The sequence below is a fragment of the Salmo trutta genome, chromosome 4, assembly GCF_901001165.1.
Source record: "Salmo trutta chromosome 4, fSalTru1.1, whole genome shotgun sequence".
NCBI classification, from domain to species: Eukaryota; Metazoa; Chordata; class Actinopteri; order Salmoniformes; family Salmonidae; genus Salmo; species Salmo trutta.
In genome coordinates, this window is record NC_042960.1 from 22,828,119 (window position 1) to 22,852,736 (window position 24,618).

Sequence of the window (24,618 nt, forward strand, 5' to 3'; positions counted from 1 at the left end):
TTCAGCTGTCAAAAAATATTTGAAGTCCAATGTATTGCAGCTATCACATAAATACAGCGAATAAGAGCTGAAAGCTGTTTCGGTTTCTAATATCAAAGTAGTCTAGCAATTTTGTTAATTTGTTAGAGACATTGATGCTCTGCATTTCTGATCTTCCCTTTCTTTAGAAAATCTTTCCTTCCGAAATGTATTTATTTACTTAGAAGGTATTTATTTAGAAAGTATAGAATGAAAGAAAGAAAGATCTGGATAGAAGTTTTTGCAGTTTTCTAAGAAAATGGGCTGTTCTAGGAAAGGTAATGCACATTCCATGTCCTTTGAGCATACAGAAGCTGACACGCGACAATTCTCTTGAAAATGGGAGGAAGCTAAAGTTAAACCCCTTTAACATATTTTGAAAAAACTTTTTTTTAAACATTTTAATTAGGAGTTAAATTAGGACCTAATATTTTTCAAAAAGAGTATGCCTACTACGCAGTCAGCGAGTGGCTGTGCTGTGCGGCACTGAGATTTAGCTCCATGCACGGCTGATAAAAATAGCGTGTCTTCCATTCCGTCATCTTTTATAGCCTATTTGTCACATATGCAAGTGTTTAAGGCAACACTATAGAGCTTTGATGTTTACGTTTTAGTATCTAATAGACTGCATGGGCGCACAAAATATTTACTAGAAAATACAGTAACACTTTGGGTATTCTGTCGCTGTGCATAATTTATTGTAATTTGGGACAGGGGAGATCATGTTCAAGCGCATTCCATAAGGGTCGTTAAATCCACATGGTTCTCTCTCTCTCTCTCTCTCTCTCTCTCTCTCTCTCAACTGCGCAATTGATTGTGCACCGCTATTTATCAAAGAGAGTAGCATCAAGGAGATTAGGATGTAGTCCTAAATTCGCACGCTATGGCGAAGGTTTGACCCCAGCCTCTGCTGAGAACGGACAGCAGAATATTCAACAGAGCGTGCACTTGGGATTCCGAAGGCAACTAGACTGACCCCCCCCCCTCACTCTCCCTCCCTCCTTCACTCCAGTCTCTCCCTCGCACAGAGTTTTCCGTCCTGTGTCTGGATAACATCGCTAACAAAGAGCATTTCTGGCAGTAAGAAACGGCACAAATGGAAGCAGTTGAGAAAACTCTCACTTACCGAGACAACACCGGACCTTATGGAAAGCTGCTCCCTGGAAATAAAGACAAGGACAAGTGCAACCCTAAAACAAAAAGTGACGAATCCAATTATGTTGATTTAGATGACTTAATTGATATGAAATCAGAGGTCACAAAAACTGTTAAAGTGGCTTTTACCGGTGACGGTAACCAACTGGCGGTATTCAAATGCAACAGTGATACGTCCGGAGAGAGGAGCCCCTGGATTCGCGAGATTGATGACAATGTGGATAAAATCTATGAGGAAGAATCGAAGGACAAGTCAGCAGATAGGCCTGTATCGGAAGATCCCCCCATGGACACGTATTTGACAGAATTTAACAGCAATGTGGACTTGGAGAATGACAATATGACAGAACTCCAGAGCGAAATTGTGCCTCGTGATTATAATGTCCCCAGCGAGTGTGAGGAGTTACAATACACAGACATGTATTTGAACAGTAAAACCGAATCGGACGACTGTGAGAGCGTAGTATTGTCGGACCATTGTGCGCCTGATACCGAAATAGACGAATCGCACTACATTACAACGCACGAAATCCAACTGACAGAGCTTGACCATGATGTCGATTATGATTTGGGACGGGGAAGCTGTTGGGATATTGAGGACGATAATCTGGTTTATTCATTTGTGGATTATGCCTCTTTTGAAAGCGATGAAACAACAAAGGGGACTTTGATAGGCCTGGTAGATGGTAGGAGCCAGGCGAAAGTGAAAAGCAGTAAGGCGCAATATAATAATGTTCACCAAAGTGTTGCTGGTTGTGCAGTTGTCAGCACTGAGAGTGAGTTTTGTGACTCTGACAAATGCCCCAGCTCAGATGAAAGCATTTGTAAAAACCAAAACGGTAGTGGGAATTCGGCGGGGCAAATTCACCTGTCAATCAAGACCTCATCCAGAGCGATAAAGGACTATAACAATATCATTGAGAATGAAAACATTTGTTATCATACCAAGCATGTGGGAGACAGGAGCCACTTCTTCTTTACAAGCACTGACGCCAGAGCGGAAGCCTTGTGCGATAGATCCCAATATTTTATCCCAGCCCCGGGACGTCAACACTTTGCAACTAAATTAAGAGGGAAAGATGTTAACGAATATTCCAGCGGTGCGTCAAGTTCGATAAGTGAACTGGACGACGCTGATAAAGAAGTGCGTAATTTAACCGCCAAATCATTTAGGAGTTTAGCATGTCCCTATTTCGATGCTATACATTTGAGCACTTCAAGTGAGTCTTCAATGTCAGAATATGGGCTTGGCTTAAACAAGTGGTCAGCTTTCGTTGACCTTAAATATGGTAACATGTCACAGGGCAGAGACCAAAATCTAATCGCCCATAAGAGTGCAACTGCAACTTTTGAAATGAGCAAGAACGCAGACTATAAGAGTATAAATGGTATTGCCATAAGCAGTAAGAAAGGTCCCCAAACAAATATGTTTTCTTTGAATGCAAAAAGATCTAGTCCACAACATGCATCTTCCTCTACCCAAAATGTAGAGCTTACAGGCCCATTTGAACCAGGCAGGGAGGTTATCACTTTGACAAAGACATTGGATTTTCGCTGTAATGTTGAAGCGGGGTCACCTGAACGCGGGAAGCCTCCCAAATATTCAGAAAATGCGTCAGGAGCACGTTCCATGGATGAAGTTCCCGGCACCTTGCCAGCAGAGCCAGGATATGAAGTGAGCTACCAACACATTGACGCAGGTGATAGCATGGAAGGCACACATAAGAAGGCAAGTTTTGCATCAAGTCTCTTAAAAAATGTCATATCCAAAAAAATGCAATTTGAACAGGAGCGCAAGATGGAGAGGGGGGAAATACGGGGCACGCATCCCACGCACTCCCCATGCTTTCAATGCAAGGATCAAGATGGGGTAAGAGAGAGGGATACAGAGAAAGGCGTGCATAGTCAAACCTCAGAATCGGGTTCGGGATACACAAGCAATTCTTCTGATGAACAAGGGGCTGTGGACCGTAGACCTAATTCGTGTGACCCCAAAGAAGAGCTTACTGAGGCATTAGAAAGCTTTCAGACTATAAATGAGGCACGATTAGATTTTCAAAAGGATGCATGCGAGCCCACAAGAGGATCCCTGAGCCATAGCCAAAACAGCGCATTCAAATCATGGAGGGATGGTGAGCCAGAGCCCCAAGAGAAACATGAAATTCGTACCATTTTAGATGGGACACCCTCGACAACTGATAATATGGGGGAAAGGGAGTTAGACTCCAGAGCTGTAAGTAGCAAGCTAACTAAATTATCACACTTGTTTGTTCCAAGTTCCCAGCTTCTCCCTAAAGAAAATAAATTGAAAGAACAGGTGTCAGACAGTACTTTAGTCGGTGCGCAAAAAGAGCAACGGGGGTACGGGGAGAGAAAGTTTAGACCTGACAACAATGCAGGAATCGTGAAAGGGTCAAAGGCACCCGAGATAAAAATACGTCTGAGGACCCTAAAAGAAAACAAATGCAATCCGCTAAATATTGACAACTTCTTAACCCCTAATATAAGTTATCCAATAAAGTCAGCAGGTGACTCCAAATGTCAGGTGCTGCCAGCGTCAGACAGAGTGCCACACTTTACGGTTAGGGATATAAGGGACAATAAGTGCAAGTTTCAGACGCCAATTCATCAGGTTAGAGACGTGCGTAAATTGGTCAAGAGTTCATATCGTTTAGTCTCAGTGGATAACAGCGAGAGTAAAGGTGCAGTCGCCACTGCTGCTGCCTCATTACGCAAAGATAATAAATCTTCTAAGAAAGAACCTGATAAGAAATCGCCTCCCTCTTCAATTGTAATAAAATGTCAGTCTGTAAATACAAATAGTAGTACTAAACAGCGTGTGCTGGTAACCGAGGCTCCAAAGCGGAGACAAATTGAGAACGATAGGTCATCCCCCAAACCATCTCCAGAATGTGCCAAAAATGAACCCACGTCGCTGCACAGGGCGACAGGCAGACCTCCAATTGGCTTCGCTAAACAGCCCAACACAGATCAGTCCGAGGCTAAACAAAAGCAGGAAAAAATGGTCGATGCAGGTGAACGCAAACCGGAGTCAAAAATACCAAAACAGGTGGCATTAGAGAAACTAAAGGCGGCCGTTAAAACAATGGAACAGCTTTATGTTTTTGACAGAAATGAATGGAAGCGCAAGAGCCAGGCTCCCTGGCCTATTACAGACAGTCATGTTCTGTCACTTATTGCTAGGGAGGAGCATGGTGGCCCCGAGGAGCTAGGTGCAACAGGTGGCAGAGAGAGGCTTAGTACAGTGATAAACACAGACAGGTTGCCAGAAACATGCAACATTCAAGAAGAGAAAGGTTGTCTAAGAATAATCAATGTCCCATTCACAGAGGACACCTTTAAAACCAAGTCACAACAAAGTAAAACGTTTAGTAACAAAAGCGTGTTCCATTTGGGGAACAGCATTAAGACAGCTGTCAGTAGCAGCAGCACTAATAGCTGGAATGGGCCACAAACCTGTTCTCCATCACATGCAACCTCTATGGTGAAAAGCATTAGCTGTAAGACCCCGAAAGCTCCACTGTCATTGAAAATCTCCCCCCCAAAACGAGCCCTTGTGGACAGGGGAAGGTTCAAAAGCAGCCCCACCACAGAGACTCCACCACAGCCCATCAAATCTGGCAACCCAGACACTGAAAACTACTTAACAATACCTGTAGAAGGCAGGAGTGTCAGTCAAATGAAACTGCCCATTCAAGAGCAGGTATTCCCAAGCAGCCCTGCCGCCAGTCAACCTGGCATCACCGACACCAAGAGACACAAGCATAATTCTATCCAGTCCCTCAAACGGTCCCCTGTTGTCATAGAGACGCGGCCCCCGGATACCCCCACTACCGCCACCATCTACCACCACTCTCTACCAGTGGTCAAGCAAGGAAACCCCCAGCCGCAGGTGTTCTGCTTCTCCCCCTCCATTGCTCCCTTGCTCACCACCCCTTCGGGGGGAGACCCCTTCCAGCCTACCCAGAGGAAGATGCTCTTTGATCCCACCAACGGACAATACTACCTGGTAGACACGCCGATTGAGCCAGTCACCCAGTGTCTCTTCGACCCTGAGATGGGCCAGTATGTGGACATGCCCATGCCTATGCCCCAGCCACAGCCAGTGACCTCCGTATCCCCCCTGGCGCTGAACCCGGGAGGGGTGTACGCACCCACCTACATGATCTACCCGGGGTTCCTCTCACCCACACTTACTGCCCAGACGGTGATGGCACCCCAGGTTGCAACCCACATGGCGTCCCAATTAGAGGACAAGAGCAGGGAGATGGCTCAAGGGAAATACACCCTGGTGCAGGAGGGTAACATGATGGGGGCAGAGAGCCCCTACTACAGTGCTACAGGAGAGTCAGTGCCAGCGTCAGTGCCCGTCATCTTGGGCCACCACGTCACCACCCAGGGGAGTGCGGTGACGTCAGAAGGGAAACCAGCGGTCATCAGCATCACGTCGCAGCAACGCCCGAGAATCATCGCACCACCCTCCTTTGATGGGACGACCATGAGCTTCGTGGTGGAGCATCGATAACCACTAAGGGAATATACACAGTGAGTCACATTGAGTGTTTCCTTCTCACTCATGCTTGTACCACTTCAAAGCTGTACAGTCTGTGGCTGGAATACAACCTTAAATAACTCGTATAGATATATTATATTGACAACATGCAAAGACCCCACTCTGTATTGGAATACCACCAAACATGCCATTAAAATGTTTACATAGTGTCTTTGTTTAAAATCCACTTTTTGACGGCCAACAGATTTTCTCGTGGAGTTTTCATTCAATAGGGTTTTTAGGTCATTTATCTTAACCCATCCCTTTAAATACAGTGTTCCTTTTAGTTAGAATTTTAACGACACTCAATAGAATATATAGAGGGGTTCAGAATATTAGGGATCAATGAAAGAAAGCCATCTAAATAGGCTATATGCATATCGTCTCCATTTCAGCACCAATTCGTAGATGAAAAAATACTCTGATTTTTAGATTATTTAGTTTTAGGAAAGTATTTATGAATCAAAAAAACAGGTTTGGAGATCCTTTACTCACAAAATAAAGAAAACTATGGTTTGATTAAAGATGCTCCGCCATTTCCCAACCTGGTCTCAAAGCATTTCGTATTATTCTGTATTTAAATCCGAGATAATCCATTTAGTATGATATGTTACGTTTGGTATGGTTACATAAGATAGATGGTTAGTTTAGGCAAAAACTAAAGTAGGGTTGTTGTCGGGGTGGATGGGTGGGCGTATAACGCGAATGTTTAGCAACCCAAAGGACAACTTTAGAATTTTAGCTATTTAGCATATTTTCAACTACTTACTACTTTTTATCTACTTTTCAACTACTTAACATGTTAGCTAGCCCTTCCCCTAACCTAACCTTAACCCTTTTAGCTAACTCTTCCCCTAACCCTAACCTTAACCCTATCATTAGTTTGCAAATTCGTAACATATTGTACGTTCTGCAATTCATAACATATACTATGAATTGTAATTTGTAACACATCATATGTAATGGGGGATGGACATCCACAAATTAATTCAGACCATATGAAACATAACATATCATACTAAGTGGAGTGACTCAGATTTACGTACAGAATAATACGAAATTCTCTGAGACCAGGTTGCATTTCCTGGTTGCAAAATTCGAAGAGTTCGCCTAATTTGAGTTTATGTGACAAAACAAGCAAGTATAGTGTAGAGAATCATTGTACCACTGTGAAATATTTTTTTCCAGTACCAAAAGTATTTTCAGCTGTTTGAAACTGGTGTAAAAAAAACTAAAGTAAAAGACGCAAAAACGAAACGTATGAACTGGAAGCATAGATATAGCACACATAGAGCATATATAATGTTTCTTAGACTTGCTTTCAATGAGAATGACAGATATGTTACACACATAGTTATGTGAATTTGGTCAGATCACCCAAAAAGTTACATATTGTAGCTTTAATTCTGAAAATGGCCAAATTCAGTTATTCGACCCATGATAATGTTGGAATATTAGTGTACATATAATTATAATATGGAGAATAGTGTACAATAGTAGGCTATACCCTAGTCTATTGCCTGCACTAACCATGGAACTGTGTAATGACACGGCCAAGTACTGTGCCAGGCATTGGGTTCAAACTGTTATGGCTTGGTCTGCGCTCCACTCCATAATATTTTAATTAGCCTGCATGTCTTTTTTTTACATTATCAACTGTGACTAATGATCCTCAGCAACAACCACTCCGCCATGACAGCGTTTACAGAGGAAGCAAATGAAGTTTAATGAAACAACGTAATTAAATGGAATGATAATGTAGGCTTTCCCAACTGAAGGGAACTAACAGTAAATTAACAGTTGAATATGTGCGGTTACTGACCGTCGATACTGACAGTGGCTAAATATTTAACGTGATAGAAATAGGAAACAGAGAAAGCCAGGGTAGCCTATAACTCAGACATTCAAGAGTGCCCATCCCTGCAAGTTAAAAGGCTGTAAAATTTCAATTCTGCATAATGGCACAGCATTTCATAAACTTTACTGTGAGAAAGTTGATATGTTGATATGCTTCAGTTTGCTGTCATATGACAGGTGTCACATTTGTCTCCAGCGATTATAAAGTAAAATAGATCTAAAACAAGTGTAATTTATATTTACAATTCCCTTATTCAAATGGGTTACTAATTTACCTAGCTATATCAAGTTGTAAATTACAGTGCATGGAGAATGCTGTTATTTCTATTGGAAAATATAAAGTAGATGCTTTTTCCACTTGGAACCATCAGGATCGCTCAACCTTATTCATGGTTTCCGTGCCCGTAAAGGTGGTGGAATTATGAGAGAATTAAGTCAAGGTCAAAATACGATGTATCTGTAAACACACCTCCACCACACCTTAATTTCTTAGATCTCCACCCCGAATGAATAGCAGGTGAATAGCATGCCATTCTCATGCTTAAGTTCAAGGTCAGAATAGAGAGAAAAGTGCATATAAACGGAATTATGGTGCATTTATGTGCACTTAACTTGGGTCGGAATCGGGCCTTATGAGCCTTATGAGAAATAATAGTTAAGATTTGGTTTGAGATTAGTGTGAAGAAATTAAGAAATGTACAATTCCCACCTAGTTGGTTAAAGATATTGAACGAAATCTTAAGCACTTCCAAATTCATAACATATTGTACGAATTGGAATTCGTAACATATACGAATTGCAGGGGAGTATTTATTTTTTCAATTTATATTGTAATTAAAAAAAAATTGGTAAGTGGGTTTGCAAGTTTTCCTGAAGCCTTTCAGAAAGACTAATTAACGCACCATTATTGCATTAGTGTTAAAAGTGCCATGCCCCCCCCCCCCCCCGCCCTCCCTCCCATCTACTTGGAACTATAATGAATGATGAGACCAGATTGACTTGGCACTTTTTTTTACACTTTTCTTATGATATAAGTCCCCTGAATTTTTTTTACATTGCTGTCTCCATTGGTATTTAGCTGGTATTTACTAAGAAATGATATGGTAACAATGGGTACTTTCTGGTAATTACTTCAAATAAGTAAACAAAATTGGTAACTATCTGGTAGCAGGTGTTTACGTGGTACCAGGTGTCTTAAACTCTGATGCCCTCTGGTGGCATTTTCTAAACAATGCATAATATTGTATACTATCCTCACAAAGTACATTTCGGTTCCAAAACTATGTCCTACAAACACATGCTTAGTACTGTTAGAAAGGTAAGAACTGAGGGATTCTGATAAAAGTGTCAATGTGACTACTACATAGCCCGAGATACAGCAGGCCAAAAATCCTGAAATGTACCCCCCCGATTGTCCCCATGTTGGGGAATAAGAGATTTAAAAGTCTGGGTTTTATATTAAATATGTTAACCAATTACTGTTCCAAAATTATTATTTATTAAAAAAAATGTACGATCTTTAACCTAATGGTATCTCTCTAAACATGCACAAATTCCCATAGGAATGTCTGATTCCCAGTTTACCTACTAGACCAGTGGTTCCATGCTGTTTTTATTTTTTAGGAACTTATTTTTTCAACTTACTCTTGAATGTTGTAACAGTATAATGCACTAGTAGAATCCTCTTGTCATGTCAATCATTGCATACCTAGATAGTTATTTATAACTTTCCAGAAATGTCCAGATCTGTCACGATTGTCGTCGTAGAGAGAAAGGGACCAATGCGCAGCGGGTTTCGTGCTCAACATATTTATTTATAAAATAATGCGAACACCACGGAAGAAAACAATAAACAAACTAGCGACATGAAACAGTGAAAGCAGGCTCAACAAAAAGCAGTGCTCTCAAACAACTACCCACAAAAAACAAAGACAAACACACCCTACTATATAGGACTCCCAATCAAAGGCAACTCCACACACCTGCCTTCATTTGAGAGTCCAACCCCAATCAACTAGACATAGAAACACAGACATAGACCAGTGACAAACCCCATAATACATACATCAACTACCCTCTGCCACGTCCTGACCAAACTACAATAACCAAATATACTCTATACTGGTCAGGACGTGACAAGATCAAACTAGCCCATGTCAACTAAAGTTTTTTTGCTAGGTTTTTTAGCCCATAGATTTTGTTGTAATGTTCGAGTAACTCATATTTCACATGAATACACAATAGACATGGCAAAATGTATAGAATTGCAAGATAATTTGCTTTAAAACTGCAACATGTTCTCTACACCTCTTGATAAAATGTGTTGAATTGCATAAAATAAGATTTTAAACCTGCAAAATGTTCTCTCCGCCAACAAGATCGGTGTGAACGGTTTACAGTATGTCATGAACAGTGCTTGTGCCCATAGAAATAGATGTGGCACGCGCATAGGGGGCACGGGATGTTCCCCTGTGCTGGAAGGGGGGCCTGAGTGAAAACATTTGGGAACCCCTGTACTAGATAGCAGTAGGTGATCACATGATGTCTCTTGGCCACATTAAACCAGTTGTGTCTGGTTTGGGTAGTGAGTCACTGTGCCAAAATGGCTGAATGGATTTTCAAGCCTGACATCTTAAATTCACCCTAGCAATCAGGCCTTTCAAGGTATCGAGATTGTTTATTGAAATAAGATACGGGCAGGTGAAGAAATGTCTAACTTATTTTCCAATTCACTTTCCCTATTGTAAAACAATTGAGACAGATCAACGGCACATGTGGAGAATGCATACAAGGTAATGTGGGTGGAGAAGGAAATGCATTGCTTTACAATGAACATCAAGGTATACCCTTTCCATGCATACTAAATGTTTGCAGTTTTGAACTTGAACTACATTGAATACTACGAATATAGGTCATGATTTATGGCCTTTACGGGGAGAGGTAGGGGTAGGGGTGTCACGGAGGGTTTCTTATAACATTGCCAGCAGTAAGATTTGAGTTCAATTCCCAAAAAGACAAGGGCTGTAGCTTTCAAATGATATGTCACTTTCTATTTTCAACAAAAAAAATGTACAGGGCCCAAAACAACTGCTCAGAGTTTAACAGGCTAAGTAACAGACGTGTAATTCATAGGTTATTGCTATGTACCATAAGTACCATCTAACAATACAATTTTGTAGTAAATATCTGGTAATCTGTGTGCAATTATATAAAGCTCAATCAAAAGGGCTTTTTGATTAATATTACATTTACACACATGCCATGTTCAGAACTCTCAAATGAATGCATTTCTAGTATGAGACCGATGTTGTCAATGTTTGAGCCCATGGATGTGGGCCAGCCCAGCGTTTAGAGGCATGTGGTTTTGTGCAGATGATTTGATGTACTACATCATGTCGGCCAGCGTGTTTGAGTTGTGCCCGTAACAAATGGCGCTAATTGACACTGCTAGTTTTACGAGACACCCCAGGGGTAATTCGACTCTTGGTGGGCTCTGGTTGGACTTGTGGTCCGGGATAGACAGTTCCCTTTCTCTGCATTACACACTGGCGGGCTATTTCCATAGTACGAGACGAGTGTGTGTTTACAAGTTTATTCTCAGGGTTTGACACTTGTCACATAAAGGTGACCTGCACAATTGTGCTCTTAACAGTGCCCTTATGCAGGCTAAGCTGATCATTATTCCATGGACCACTGGCTGATTGAAACAATGAATAAGGTTGAGCAACCTGTTGGTTCCAAGTGGAATAAAATCTACTTAATTTTTTTCCGATAGAAATTGCACCATTCTCCATGCACTGTAATTACAGTCATATGGCACCTAACTGAAGAATATCAACATATGTGACTCACCACCTGGATTTGGTCTTATTTAGCAAAATGTGAAATGGTGTTTTTTACATTGGATAAAAGTAGAGATTCAGAGCTACAAAATGCTATATCACACACTGCATTTGAGGAACAATGGGAAAGTAATTCTGCTTTGAAAATTGATCAACTTGTAAACTAACTTTTGAGAAAATGGCCTTTGAATGTTTAGCGAAGAGCTCTTCTTTGTCTACACCCATTCAGCATCGTTCACACCCTCTTAAGATTTTGCCCCACCCATCTTGTTTCGATCTCGGATTGCACACTTGACGCTCTGGCCGATGATTTGTTTACCTCTTGATAACATGAAAACAGCCTAATCAGCTCTACTGGCAACAATTTCATTACCCTTTTTTGCAGACGTTTACTGACACCGGCCGTATTCAATGAGTGTTGTACACACATCACATAACGTTAGCTAACAAGCTAACAAGCCAGCCAGCTAGTTAAACAACAATGAACAAAGTGCCAACACTGCCTAACATTAGACTCTAACTAGAAAAGCAAACAGCTCTGGGAAACTAATAATAACGTCTGCTAGGGAGCCAGCCAGCTAACGTTAACTAGCTAGCTAACAGTACACTTTAGCTAAAGACATATAGTTAGCTAGCCAGGTAAACAATGAACCTAGCTAGGTAAACAACATTTAAGACCACACGTCACATAAAGTTAGCTAACGAGCCAACCAGCTAACGTTAGCTAGTTAAACAATAATGAACAAAGTGCCAACAATGCCTAACATTAGCCTCTAACTAGAAAAGCAAACAGCTCTAGGAAACAAATAATAATGTCGGCTAGGGAGCCAGTCAGCTAACGTTAGCTAGCTAACAGTACACTTTATCTTAAGACATCTAGTAAACAATGAACCTTGCTAGGTAAACAAAGTTTAAGATCACCCACGTCACGTAACGTTAGCTAACGAGCTAGCCAGATAGCATTAGCTAGTTAAACAACAATGAACAAAGTGGCAACAATGCCACAGTGCTGGGAGCTAACCAACCAGGTCCAGTGTTAGCTAGCTAACATTAGGCTTTAACTAGAAAAGAAAATGGCTCTGGGAAATAAATAATAACGTCAGATAGGGAGCAAGCCTAACTTGAAATGAAACCACTTTCTGTCAAAATTAGAAACCTGATATATCTGAAAATGTAGCTAGCTAACGCTAGACTATCTTACCTGTATACATCAACATGCACCATGGACGCGTCTCCCTGTTAGGAATGCCATACCACGGTTGCCCTTAGTTTTAAAGATGTAATCCAGAGACAGGTGTTTTCTCCATCTCTTTAACTATCATCCTCTAATTCCACTGATTTCAAAACTTGATCCTCCAGAAAATGGAGAGCAACACTTATGCAGCTCCACTACACAATAAATTTTTTAAAAAGCAGTGTTCGACAGGATTGCCAACACAGACTGACGAGCTCAAATAGACAAACGCCTTCAATATGGCAGACCAATCCGAACTCCTCTCTCGGCATGTCCAGCCCACTCATTATCTCAGCCAATAATGGCTAGTGGGAAGGTTGTTAACTTTTTCTGCAACTTTACCAACAAGGCTCGTAATTTAGCAATTATTTTCGTATATACAGATGGCATACAAGTTTGTTATTAAGGCACATGAATGTTCACATGTTCACGAAGGCATTTCTGCCAAAAAATGCATTTAGATTAAAAAATATATATTTTACATTCAAACAGCTCTCCTGTGAAGTCACGACATATGCTTAGTTTCCTGAATCGGGTCACATATCAACTTTTCCACGGTTAAGTTGATGAAATGCTGGCCTTATTAATCGCAAGGATGAAAATTGGAGCCCTAAGTTATAGGCTCCTGTAGCCATTCGCAAATTACTTTAAAGGGGAAAACCCACGGAGTTGATTTGTGATTTCTAGTATGTTTTAATTTTTGCCTCAACTTTTCAATGTATAACAAAAAATGGTATCATGTTAAACAATTAGCCACGTTCGGTAGCCACCATCAGTTATACCCACATATTGTACATTCATAACTGTCAGTTTAGTGTTAATTTCCTTACATTTTGCATCATTCCATTACACACTTAGATTACCTTTCTTTCCTCTGTCACATTTGTGTGGTTGTTCCTGAGGATCGCTAGCAATAGTTGCTCATATTAGGCTAATGTATTACAAGTTCTGCAGTCATTTGGGACATGTAGCCTACATATTTAGCAGTATAAATTAGTTTGCCTGGCGCTGAGTTCATGACGACCAGAATGTTGTCACCACAGTTCCATGATTAGTGGGTATTATTAGGGTAGATTTATAGCACTACTGTTCAACCCCCATTGTACACTTTGAATCAAACCACTGTAATTTTGATTCACCAATATATTTAGTACGTAAAGTCTCTCCAAACCTTTTTTTTTTTTTAAATATTCATGAATACTTTCCTAACGCTAAATAGATAACATACAAGATCAGAGTATTTTTAAATCTACCAATTGGTGCTGAAAAGTAGACGAATATGCGTGTATTTAGGCCTACATGACTTTCTTTCATTGATCCCTAATATTCTGAACTGTTTTCTCCATATATTGTAGTATACTCTGTGGAGAAAATTCAAATTAAATGTACGCCAAACTTAAAGGGATGGCTTTAGATAAATGTACTGAAAACCATATTGAATGAAAACTCCAGGAGAAAATCTGTTGGCCAGCAAGTGGGAGAGTTTTCAGTGGTTGAATTACATTTATTCAGCACGCGCAGGGGAACCACGCCTGCAAAGCCTGTTACGCACCTACATCAACTACTGAGAAGTGCGTAGGGAAGGCGAGCGTAGGGAAGGCGAGCGTAGGGAAGGCGAGCGTAGGGAAGGCGAGCGTAGGGAAGGCGAGCGTAGGGAAGGCGAGCGTAGGGAAGGCGAGCGTAGGGAAGGCGAGCGTAGGGAAGGCGAGCGTAGGGAAGGCGAGCGTAGGGAAGGCGAGCGTAGGGAAGGCGAGCGTAGGGAAGGCGAGCGTAGGGAAGGCGAGCGTAGGGAACGCATACATTTCCTAAATTTGAATCTGGCCCCAAATGAGTTATCTGGTGTTTACTAGAAAATGATGTGGTAACAATACTTTCTGGTACTTACTTTAAATAATTATACACAATTGGTAGGCCTACTTGATGGTGCTTGTTTTAGTGAATTCTAAAGAAAGAAAACATTTATTTCTGTGTTGTTTTCAATTTACCCTATACTTTCGAAGTAAAGTATTCGCAAAGCGTCTTAGAGTAGGAGTGGTGATGTGGAATCAGTTTTCTATTTTAGAAATTGTAATGTTTAAGATTATATTGATTGGTGGGTGTCACGACTTCCACCGGAGTTGGTGCCTCTCATTGTTCGTCTTCGCCGGCTTTCTAGCTGCCACCGATCCACGTTTCTTTTTCGATTTGTTATGTCTTGATTGTTCACACCTGGCTCCCATTACGTTATTATTATTTCCCTATTTAATCCTCTGGTTCTCATTATGTTTTGTGCATGATTGTTTCCTGGTTTGTGTTAGTCTTTTGTGTTAGGGTTTTGTTATCCCTGTGTGGATTTATTTGGCCGATTTTTTTCCCCAAGTAAGGTACGCTATTTTACTCAGTTCTGTGTCCTGCGCCTGACTCCGTCCTCATCTCTGCACAACTGACACCTGACAGTGGGACAATATAATCTTAAATCTGGTAATTTGAATAGCCAGATTGCTAAATAGTCAATGAATGGTACCAAAACTATCTCCACTGACTGTATCTTGCACTGACGCTACGCACACTCACTACTTTGACACTCCCACACATTCACATACACTACGCACACACACATAACAGAAACACACATACATACACATTACACACAGACGCACACACTCACCCTCTTTTACACTCATCATTTGCTGCTGCAACTCTGTTCTTTATTTTGCTCTTATTATTATCTACCCTGACGCCTAGGCACTTTATCCTGCCTTCATGTACATATCTACCTCAAATACCTCGCACATTGATCTGGTACTGGTACTCCCTGTATATAGCTCCATTCTTAAGTATGCTAGCTAGCAGGTGTGTGTTTTCATTAGAACGACACCTTTGGGTTGTTTTTCAACAATGGGGACTCAAGAGGAGGCTATGCATACAGAGTTGACAGAGGGCCAGCTTCTGAAGTAAGGAGTGGGCTGTACTCTGTGGGGATCTCGCCACAAAGTCCCAGTAGAGAAAAGCTGCAAAAGGCTGAGATGGCCTGCCACCACCTCCGGTCCCCACCTCTGCTGACTATGAGCTTCCAGATCCGTTCATGACTGCGGCTGCCCAACTGCTGGAGGCTTCAAGAAGCACTCAAACAGACTTGATCTAGTTGCTGTTGTAGCCTATATTTCTTGTTTATTTTGCTTAACAAGTGCTTTCTGTCTGTAATGAAATGCACTATAAACGTTTAATAAATTATTATGATGGATTAGACTAAGGGCTCTATTTAATCCATATAGGCGAAGTTCAGCATTACAGCGTGATTGAAATTTAAAGGCAATGTTAGCTGAGACTGCATTCACGGGAAACATTGCATATGTTAGCTCAATGAATTACCTTCACATTTCTATACACAATCTGTAACGCTTCAGCAATACATATTGAATAAAGCCGTAAGTATCATTTTAAGAGTAAAAAAAATCACTCAGTGCTTATATACCACTTACAATAGTTCATAATTTCATCAATTAGCGGCCTTAGTTCGATATTTTTGGAGATTTCTATTTATAGTTAAACATCACTGCACTAAAACCTTATGAAAGAATGCACAACTAGCATTTTATAAGGACTCACAAAAAAGTGTTATCCTTATGTACAGTACATTGGAATAATGTTAATAGTAGGCTTGTAATCAAATCGTATTTGTCACATGTGCCAAATACAATAGGTGTAGAAATGCTTAGTGACATGTAATCTACAATATAGGCTATACAATGCCACACTAGCTAGGTTTCCATCCAATTGGCTGACAGATTTTCATGCGAATATTCAAAAATCTGCATAAATAAAATATGCCCATTTTCCCACCAGAGATGTGTTTCCATCAAATTGACTAGTTGCAGATAAAAGTATGTGCATGATGACGTAGTTGTCACGTACGTCGTAAAGATGGGACCAAGGCGCGGCGGGAATGTGTATGCTCATCTTCTTTATTTAATGAGAAGAAAACGAAACAAAACACTTAATACAAAAAACAACGACGAGAAACAGTCCTGTAAGGAACACAACTACACAAGGAACAACTACCCACAAAAACCCATGAAAAAACACCCCTAATAAATAGGACCTTCAATTAGAGGCAACGAGAAACAGCTGCCTCCAATTGAAGGTCAAACCAATAAACTAAGCATAGAAATAGATAAACTAGACACAGACATAGAAATAGACTAACATAGAACATTGCCCAACAAACCCCGAAACACATTAAACAAACACCCCCTGCCACGTCCTGACCAATCTACAATAACAAATAACCTCTTTACTGGTCAGGACGTGACAGTACCCCCCCAAAGGTGCAGACCCCGGATGCACCTAAAAAAAATACTAAAAAAAATAATAATCACAAACTATGGAAGGGAGGGTGGCCACCGTCACCGACGGTTCTTGTGCTACACCCCCCCTCCCCAATCCTCCACTATGGAGGTGGCTCAGGCTCTGGCCTTAGTCCCCAACCTAACCTGTCCACCCCCTCTGAAAGCTCAGGGCTAAAGCGCGTCGCTGGAGACCTCGGGCTGAGGCGCGTCGCTGGAGACCTCGGGCTGATGCGCGTCGCTGGAGACCTCGGGCTGATGCGCGTCGCTGGAGACCTCGGACTGGAGGGCGACTCTGGGAGCTCCGGACTGAAGGGCGACTCTGGGAGCTCCGGACTGAAGGGCGACTCTGGGAGCTCCGGACTGAAGGGCGACTCTGGGAGCTCCGGACTCTGGGCCGTCTCTGCAGGCTCTGGACTGTGGGCTGTCTCTGCAGGCTCCGGACTGTGGGCCGTCTCTGCAGGCTCCGGACTGTGGGCCGTCTCTGCAGGCTCCGGACTGTGGGCCGTCTCTGCAGGCTCCGGACTGTGGGCCGTCTCTGCAGGCTCCGGACTGTGGGCCGTCTCTGCAGGCTCCGGACTGTGGGCCGTCTCTGTCGGTTCCGGACTGTGGGCCGTCTTTGCAGGCTCCGGGCTGTAGGACATCGCCGGAAGCACTGGACGGGGAACTGTCGCCGGAAGCTCTAGACGGGGAACTGTCGCCGGAAGCTCTGGACTGGACAGGCGCACTACAGGCCTGGTGCGTGGGGCTGGCTTTGGAGGCGCCAGACTGGTAACACGCACCTCAAGGCCAGTGCGAGGAGCAGGAGCAGGACATACTGGACTGGGCTGACGCACTGGAGGCCTGGTGCGTGGGGCTGGTACTGGAGGTACCAGACTGGAGACACGCACCCCAAGGCTAGTGCGAGGAGCGGGAACAGGACATACTGGACTGCGCTGACGCACTGGAAGCCTAGTGCGTGGTGCTGGCTTTGGAGATGCCAGACTAGAGACACGCACCTCAAGGCTAGTGCGAGGAGCAGGAACTGGATACATCGGGCTATGAACAAGCACTGGAGGTCTGGAGCGCACAACCCGTCCTGGCTGGGTGGTAACAGTAGCCCTGCACAAGCGGAGTGCTGGCACAGGGCGAACTGGGCTGTGCAGAGGCCTGATGGCTGCCGTGCGTAGAGCAGGCGTAGGGTAGCCTGGGCCTAGGAGACGCGCGTGTGGCCAGATGTACTGCGCAGGCATACTCCTACCTGGCTGGATGCCCACTCTAGCACGGCACTTGCGAGGGGCTGGAATCGCTCGCACCGGACTGTGCGTGCGCATGGGCGAGATCGTGCGCACTTCCGCATAGACCGGCGCTCTTCTGATCCGCTGCTCCCCGTAATAAGCACGGGGAGTTGGCTCAGGTCTATTGCCTGACCTAGCCACACTCCCCGTGTGCCCCCCCAAAAAAGATTATTGTGGGTGCCTCTCGGGTTTGCCAATCGGCACGTATAATGCCTCGTAACGGCGCCGCTCCGCCTTGGCTGCCTCCAGCTCCTCCTTAGGGCGTCGGTATTCCCCAGCCTGGTGCCATGGTCCTGCCCCGTCCAAAATCTCCTCCCAGGTCCCTAAATCCAAATAGCTCCTCTGCTGCTCCTTCCTCCGCTGCTTGGTCCGTTGGTGGTGGGTAGTTCTGTCACGTACGTCGTAAAGATGGGACCAAGGCGCAGCGGGAATGTGTATGCTCATCTTCTTTATTTAATGAGAAGAAGTGCACATAAAAATAACTTTAGCACTTATTAATTTTACAGACACAAAAGAATCCCACTTTGTCTAGCGTATTTTGTTTTGTTGACATTTGGAAAGTTTATGACAAATTTGCTGTTTCCATCAGGCCTGTCATGACATTTTTTATCCGGCACGTACTTTACGGGTATAAAAAGGTTGGATGGAAACCTGGTTATTGTGACAAAATACAGTTTAAATGTTGAATATTTATTTCACACAATTTTATGAATTACGTCTACATTTAACTTAATTACATTTTTGTAAGGAAATAAACTCAAATTTGGGTTCCTCAATATTAAATTGATCATATATGTGAATGGAGATTTGTGTATTGACATTTGTGGATATATTGAAACTCAAAATCAATTCATAATTCTTCACCTCTGCGCATCCTCCCCTACCCCTTCTGTCCTCATCTTCTCTTTCACAAACACACACACGTGTCGGTGTATTGAGACAATTGCGTGAGGGATACATGTCAGCTGGGTCAGTGGCGTCAGATGGGGTTGAGTTGTAGCATTGGGCACGGCTGGGATAGCGACGGGAGAGAAAAGGTCAGGCAATGTAAAGTATTTGTTGTGCTGAGGCAGGAGGAGGACAGCTGCTGGGAGAGATCAAATGCTGGGGGGGGGGGGGGCAGCAGGTTCAACTTTTTATAGGTCGCCCCTCTCTCCAAAAATGGGAGGAGGTGGAGTGGTGCTGACCTCCAGCTCTTACATAAAGGGATTAAATACTTTTACTGCGTTTTACTGTATCTTTTAATGGTCACACTTTAAATTAAGTTGCTCTTATTCCTGTATAATAACACCACACTGAACCTCACACCAAATATTTTCACCATGTCAAAAGGGTAATACTTTATATGAAATGTTAGACCTATGTAATAACGCTGTAATTACTCAAGTAATAATGTTGTTTTATATTATAAGTTAATTTAGTAGTTGCTTTGTAATTGCATCGTCAATTATCAGTACATATGAACATCACACCTGTGGGACAGGTATAGGATGGCAATAACAACTGCCCGAGTTACACAAGGAACGCACAATCCCTCCATCAGTACTCAGACCGTCCGCAATAAGCTGTGAGAGGCTGGACTGAGGGCTTGTAGGCCTGTTGTAAGGCAGGTCCTCACCAGACATCACCGGCAACAATGTCGCCTATGGGTACAAACCCACCGTCGTTGGACCAGACAGGACTGGCAAAAAGTGCTTTTCACTGACGAGTCGCGGTTTTGTCTCACCAGGGGTGATGGTCGGATTCGCGTTTATCGTTGAAGGAATGAGCATTACACCGAGGCCTGTACTCTGGAGCGGGATCAATTTGGAGGTGGAGTGTCCGTCATGGTCTGGGGCGGTGTGTCACAGCATCATCGGACTGAGCTTGTTGTCATTGCAGGCAATCTCAACACTGTGCGTTACAGGGAAGAAATCCTCCTCCCTCATGTGGTACCCTTCCTGCAGGCTCATCCTGACATGACCCTCCAGCATGACAATGCCACCAGCCATACTGCTCATTCTGTGCGTGATTTCCTGCAAGACAGGAATGTCAGTGTTCTGCCATGGCCAGTGAAGAGCCCGGATCTCAATCCCATTGAGCACGTCTGGGACCTGTTGGATCGAAGGGTGAGGGCTAGGGCCATTCCCCCCCCCCCCCCCCCCCCCCCCCCCCCCAGAAATGTCCGGGAACTTGCATGTGCTTTGGTGGAAGAGTGGGGTAACATCTCACAGCAAGAACTGGCAAATCTGGTGCAGTCCACGAGGAGGAGATCCACTGCAGTACTTAATGCAGCTGGTGGCCACACCAGATACTGACTGTTACTTTTGATTTTGACCCCGCCCCCTTTGTTCAGAGACACATTATTCAATTTCTGTTAGTCACATGTCTGTGGAACTTGTTCAGTTTATGTCTTATATGTTGAATCTTGTTATGTTCATACAAATATTTACACATGTTAAAAGTTTGCACAAGTTTGTTGAAAATAAACGCAGTTGACAGTGAGAGGATGTTTCTTTTTTTGCTGAGTTTAGCATGAATAAATTAACCAAAATAACTTTTTAAATGAAAATATGTAAATCATTATTTGAATATGTTGGTAACCCGTTGTATAAAAATGATAATACTTTGTCTCAGGGCTGACAACACCCATGCCAATATATCCTCCAAACACCGGCTTCGAGGGCATTATGACTTAAATAACAGCATGCTAGTACAATGTTATTGTTGTGGCATGACCCACTACAGCAGTGGATCCCAACCTTTTTCGGTTACTGTACCACCAACTTAATTTTGCTCTGCCTGGACTACCCTAGAAGAACCCCCTTCATGTGTGTTTTACCTGTAGGCCTATGGTCTCATGAGTCGTTACAAGTACCCCCTGTAGATAGGTCCTAGTACCCCTGGTTGGGAAACACTGTACTACAGCACGCACAATGCTCTGGGATTGAACCCCAAACCTTCCAATGTCAGGGAGGACACTCTAATCACAAGGCCACTGAATTAGCCTCTGAATACAATTTCTTGAATAATTAGTTTCACACAGGTATAATAGTTAATGTGATTCACTGCACCATTGTTGCAAAAGTGGATGTGGTCAAAATATTGTGTGTGAGGTTTGCCAAGAAAACAAAAACAAATTCAAGCCTTTTCAAATTGACCCTTACACTGATTAAGTTTTATTACATGTGTCCTGACCACAATCCTTTGTTGTTTTTCTACACAGGAGTGCTTCTTGAGGAGCCTGTCCAGTGATAAGTAGATATTTTATGGTAATCTTCTCACACCCTTCTTCGCACCCAGTCCACCAAATTCCACCTGAACCCACAATGTTTCCAAGCCCAACCACCTGCCACCATCACCGCCCCCTCCAACTCTATCCTGCCGGTGGTCGTTGCAGCATGTTTGTATCTGTAAAGCTATGCCTACTGCTTGTTTGTAAGGTAGCTAATTGCTTTGTAAGACTGCTTTCGGATCTGTATTTAGATTACAGACCATCCCTTTTGTTCAAAAGCAATTGGATTCAGGGACTGCAATATTGTGATTCAAAAGGAAATAATGACTGTTTTCCTATTAAGATTCAACATTTTAGACACTTTATTGGGTCCACAAACATTGAATTCAGCATGTTTCCCTTCCTGTGAAGCAAAAATCTCTTTTGATTTCAGAACAAACAAGATATATTTTTCTTTCTCACAGTTATTGTTGAAAAAATATATTGCAGCATACAGTATCATTCATCATACAGTAACATTCAATGTACAAGCTGCTATGATTAATGGGAGAATAAGTAAACATTTCAATTTAAATGGAAGGCCCATAAATGTCACACACGCGTGTGTGTGTGTGTGTGCGCGTGCGCGGGTGTGATTGTCCCAACAAAAATATTTAATCAGTAGACATAATCAGTAGACAGTAGACATCAGTAGACCCTATTACACCATACATTGGAAAACATTTGCATTTGCACGTGGGTCAATTCCAATTTAATGCATCATATAAATTCAAAATCCAATCCAGGAAGGATTTTTAATAAGGGATTTTTTTTTTTTATTCTCTGAACTGAGGCGTTTCCTTTTTCTCTTGGCTGTTAGGTGACCTGTAGACGTAGAAAACCTTTTTCTTTCTCTCTCTGAACTAGCTGCACCCATTGTTTCCTAATTTTGCAGGTAATGGCCACACAGTTATTGCATTGTGTGATTTGATGTGCTTTTATATGACATTCGTATGGCACTCTCTTTGTATGCAAATAATACGAGGATAGACTTTAAGAGAAACACACTAAGTGTGTTGCCGAGAAAAGCTGGAACCCTGGGACCTGCCACATATTTAGTGGTTGTTCAGGGTCAGAGTTTGGCTATATAGTGTATTTGGGGCAAACATTTCCCAAGTAGCTTTAGGCTTAGGGGAGCCAGCTATAGTTGACACCTTTTAGGGGATAACCTCCTCTATAGGTTTTGGCTAACTTTTACACTCATGTGTAAGAGGACAATGATATGGTGCCTGTGTGTGTATGCACTGTAGGTGTTTAGTAATTGTGAGGTATTATGCATTATGTGAACAGACTGGCGTGCTACTTCAGCGTTAAAGAGGGCATAGAAGTAGAATACAGAGGGCTCAGATAAATTAGAAATGCATCAGTCGATCATTCATTCATACATGAGTATTATTTACGTTTTCACAATGTTTTGGGTAGTTGCCTACTTGTAAACAGGAACGGGAAAGGAATTGTCTTTCCCTTTCATCCTTTTCTTAAATGGCAATTATTTAAAAAATAATGGATACTGCCAATTCATGCCCATTCTGAATGCTTTTAGAATAATTCTGAATGCCAATTGTAAATAATGCTTATATTCATATTCAATCAGGTCCAGGGTTGGGTTGAATTCAAATTTCAATTCTGTCATTTCAGGTTATGATTTGAAATCAAATTTAAAACACTAATCTTGTTCTTTCCTTTTGAACAATTATGCAGTGCAACAACAGACGCTCATGCTTAGTGCAATGGTGCTTTCTTCATTTTTAAATATGCATACTGTAGGTTGCTGTTTTTCTTGTTTTACAAATTTTAACATACATACAAGGTATTTGGAGCTGCTGGTCAGTCTATGAACCTGAATTGTGTAAAAAATATATTTGAGTTTTCTGTCTGTGACAACATACTGTATAAAAAAGTACCCTGTGAGTTGATTCCACTGTAGAATAAAGTATAGTCACAGTACAACCCACTGGGCCATGGATCTATAACATTTAAAAAATGTTCACCTGCTACAAAAGGGTGTATTAAATTGACTTATGGTATTTCACCTTTATCATGCAAACATTTGGAATCAAACGTCAAACATGATACCTTTCAAAATGTCAAACCAGAGAAGACAATATATATATATTTTTTTTTACATATTATTTCTTGTGTTGTTGGTTTTTATGAAATGGTTCATATACTGTGGTATGTAAACTGAATTTCCTTCTTAAGGGTGTGTAACTGCTGTTGGGCACGTTTGTGCACTTGTCAGGCCAGCTAAATGATTTTATTCACCAACCAATAGCAGTGCATACTATAACAGTTGAAAATTGGTTGATGATGTTTCTTGTCCTTCAAAAGGAAATTCGTTACACATTATCCTGATGAATTGTTGAATACTAGAATGTAGTCTAATTGAATTCTGTAGCACATTTTTCTGAACAATACATTCACACTACTTACAGTGCCTTCAGAAAGTATTGACGTTTCCAACATTTTTGTTGTGTTACAGCCTGCATTTAAAATTGGTTAAATTGAGGTTTTGTGTCACACAATGTCAAAGTGGAATAATATGTTTAGAAATGTTCACTATTTCTTTTTTTCCAATTGCATGGGCTCACTCTGTGTGCAATAACAGTGTTTAACATGATTTTTTGAATAACTACATCCTCTCTGTACACCACACATACAATTATCTGTAAGGTCCCTCAGTCGAGCAGTGAATTGGAAACACAGACCATGGAGTTTTTCCAATGCTTCGCAAAGAAGGGCACCTATTGGTAGATGGGTAAAAAAATCTGACATTGAATATCCCTTTGAGCATGGTAAAGTTATTAATTACACTTTGGATGGTGTATCAATACACTCAGTCACTACAAAGATACAGGCATCCTTCCTAACTCTGTTGCCGGAGAGGAAGGAAACCGGTCATGGATTTCACCATGAGGCCAATGGTGACTTTTAAACAGTTACAGAGTTGAATGGCTGTGATAGGATAAAATGGATAAACAACATTGTAGTTACTCCACAATACTAACCTAATTGACAGAGTGAAAAGAAGGAAGCCTGTACAAAATAAAAATATTCCAACAAGGCACTAAAGTAATACTGTAA

At 42.1% G+C, this 24,618-nt stretch overlaps 1 protein-coding gene across 1 annotated transcript; it reads left to right on the forward strand.

The window, feature by feature from the left end:
* Positions 1-808: 808 nt before the first annotated feature.
* On the forward strand, positions 809-24,324 carry LOC115192077 (uncharacterized protein C4orf54). The gene is made up of 2 exons (XM_029750196.1): positions 809-5,739; positions 21,487-24,324. Exon 1 carries the CDS (start codon positions 1,115-1,117, stop codon positions 5,717-5,719), a length of 4,605 nt encoding a protein of 1,534 aa, XP_029606056.1. The 5' UTR covers positions 809-1,114; the 3' UTR covers positions 5,720-5,739; positions 21,487-24,324.
* The last annotated feature ends 294 nt before the right edge of the window (positions 24,325-24,618 follow it).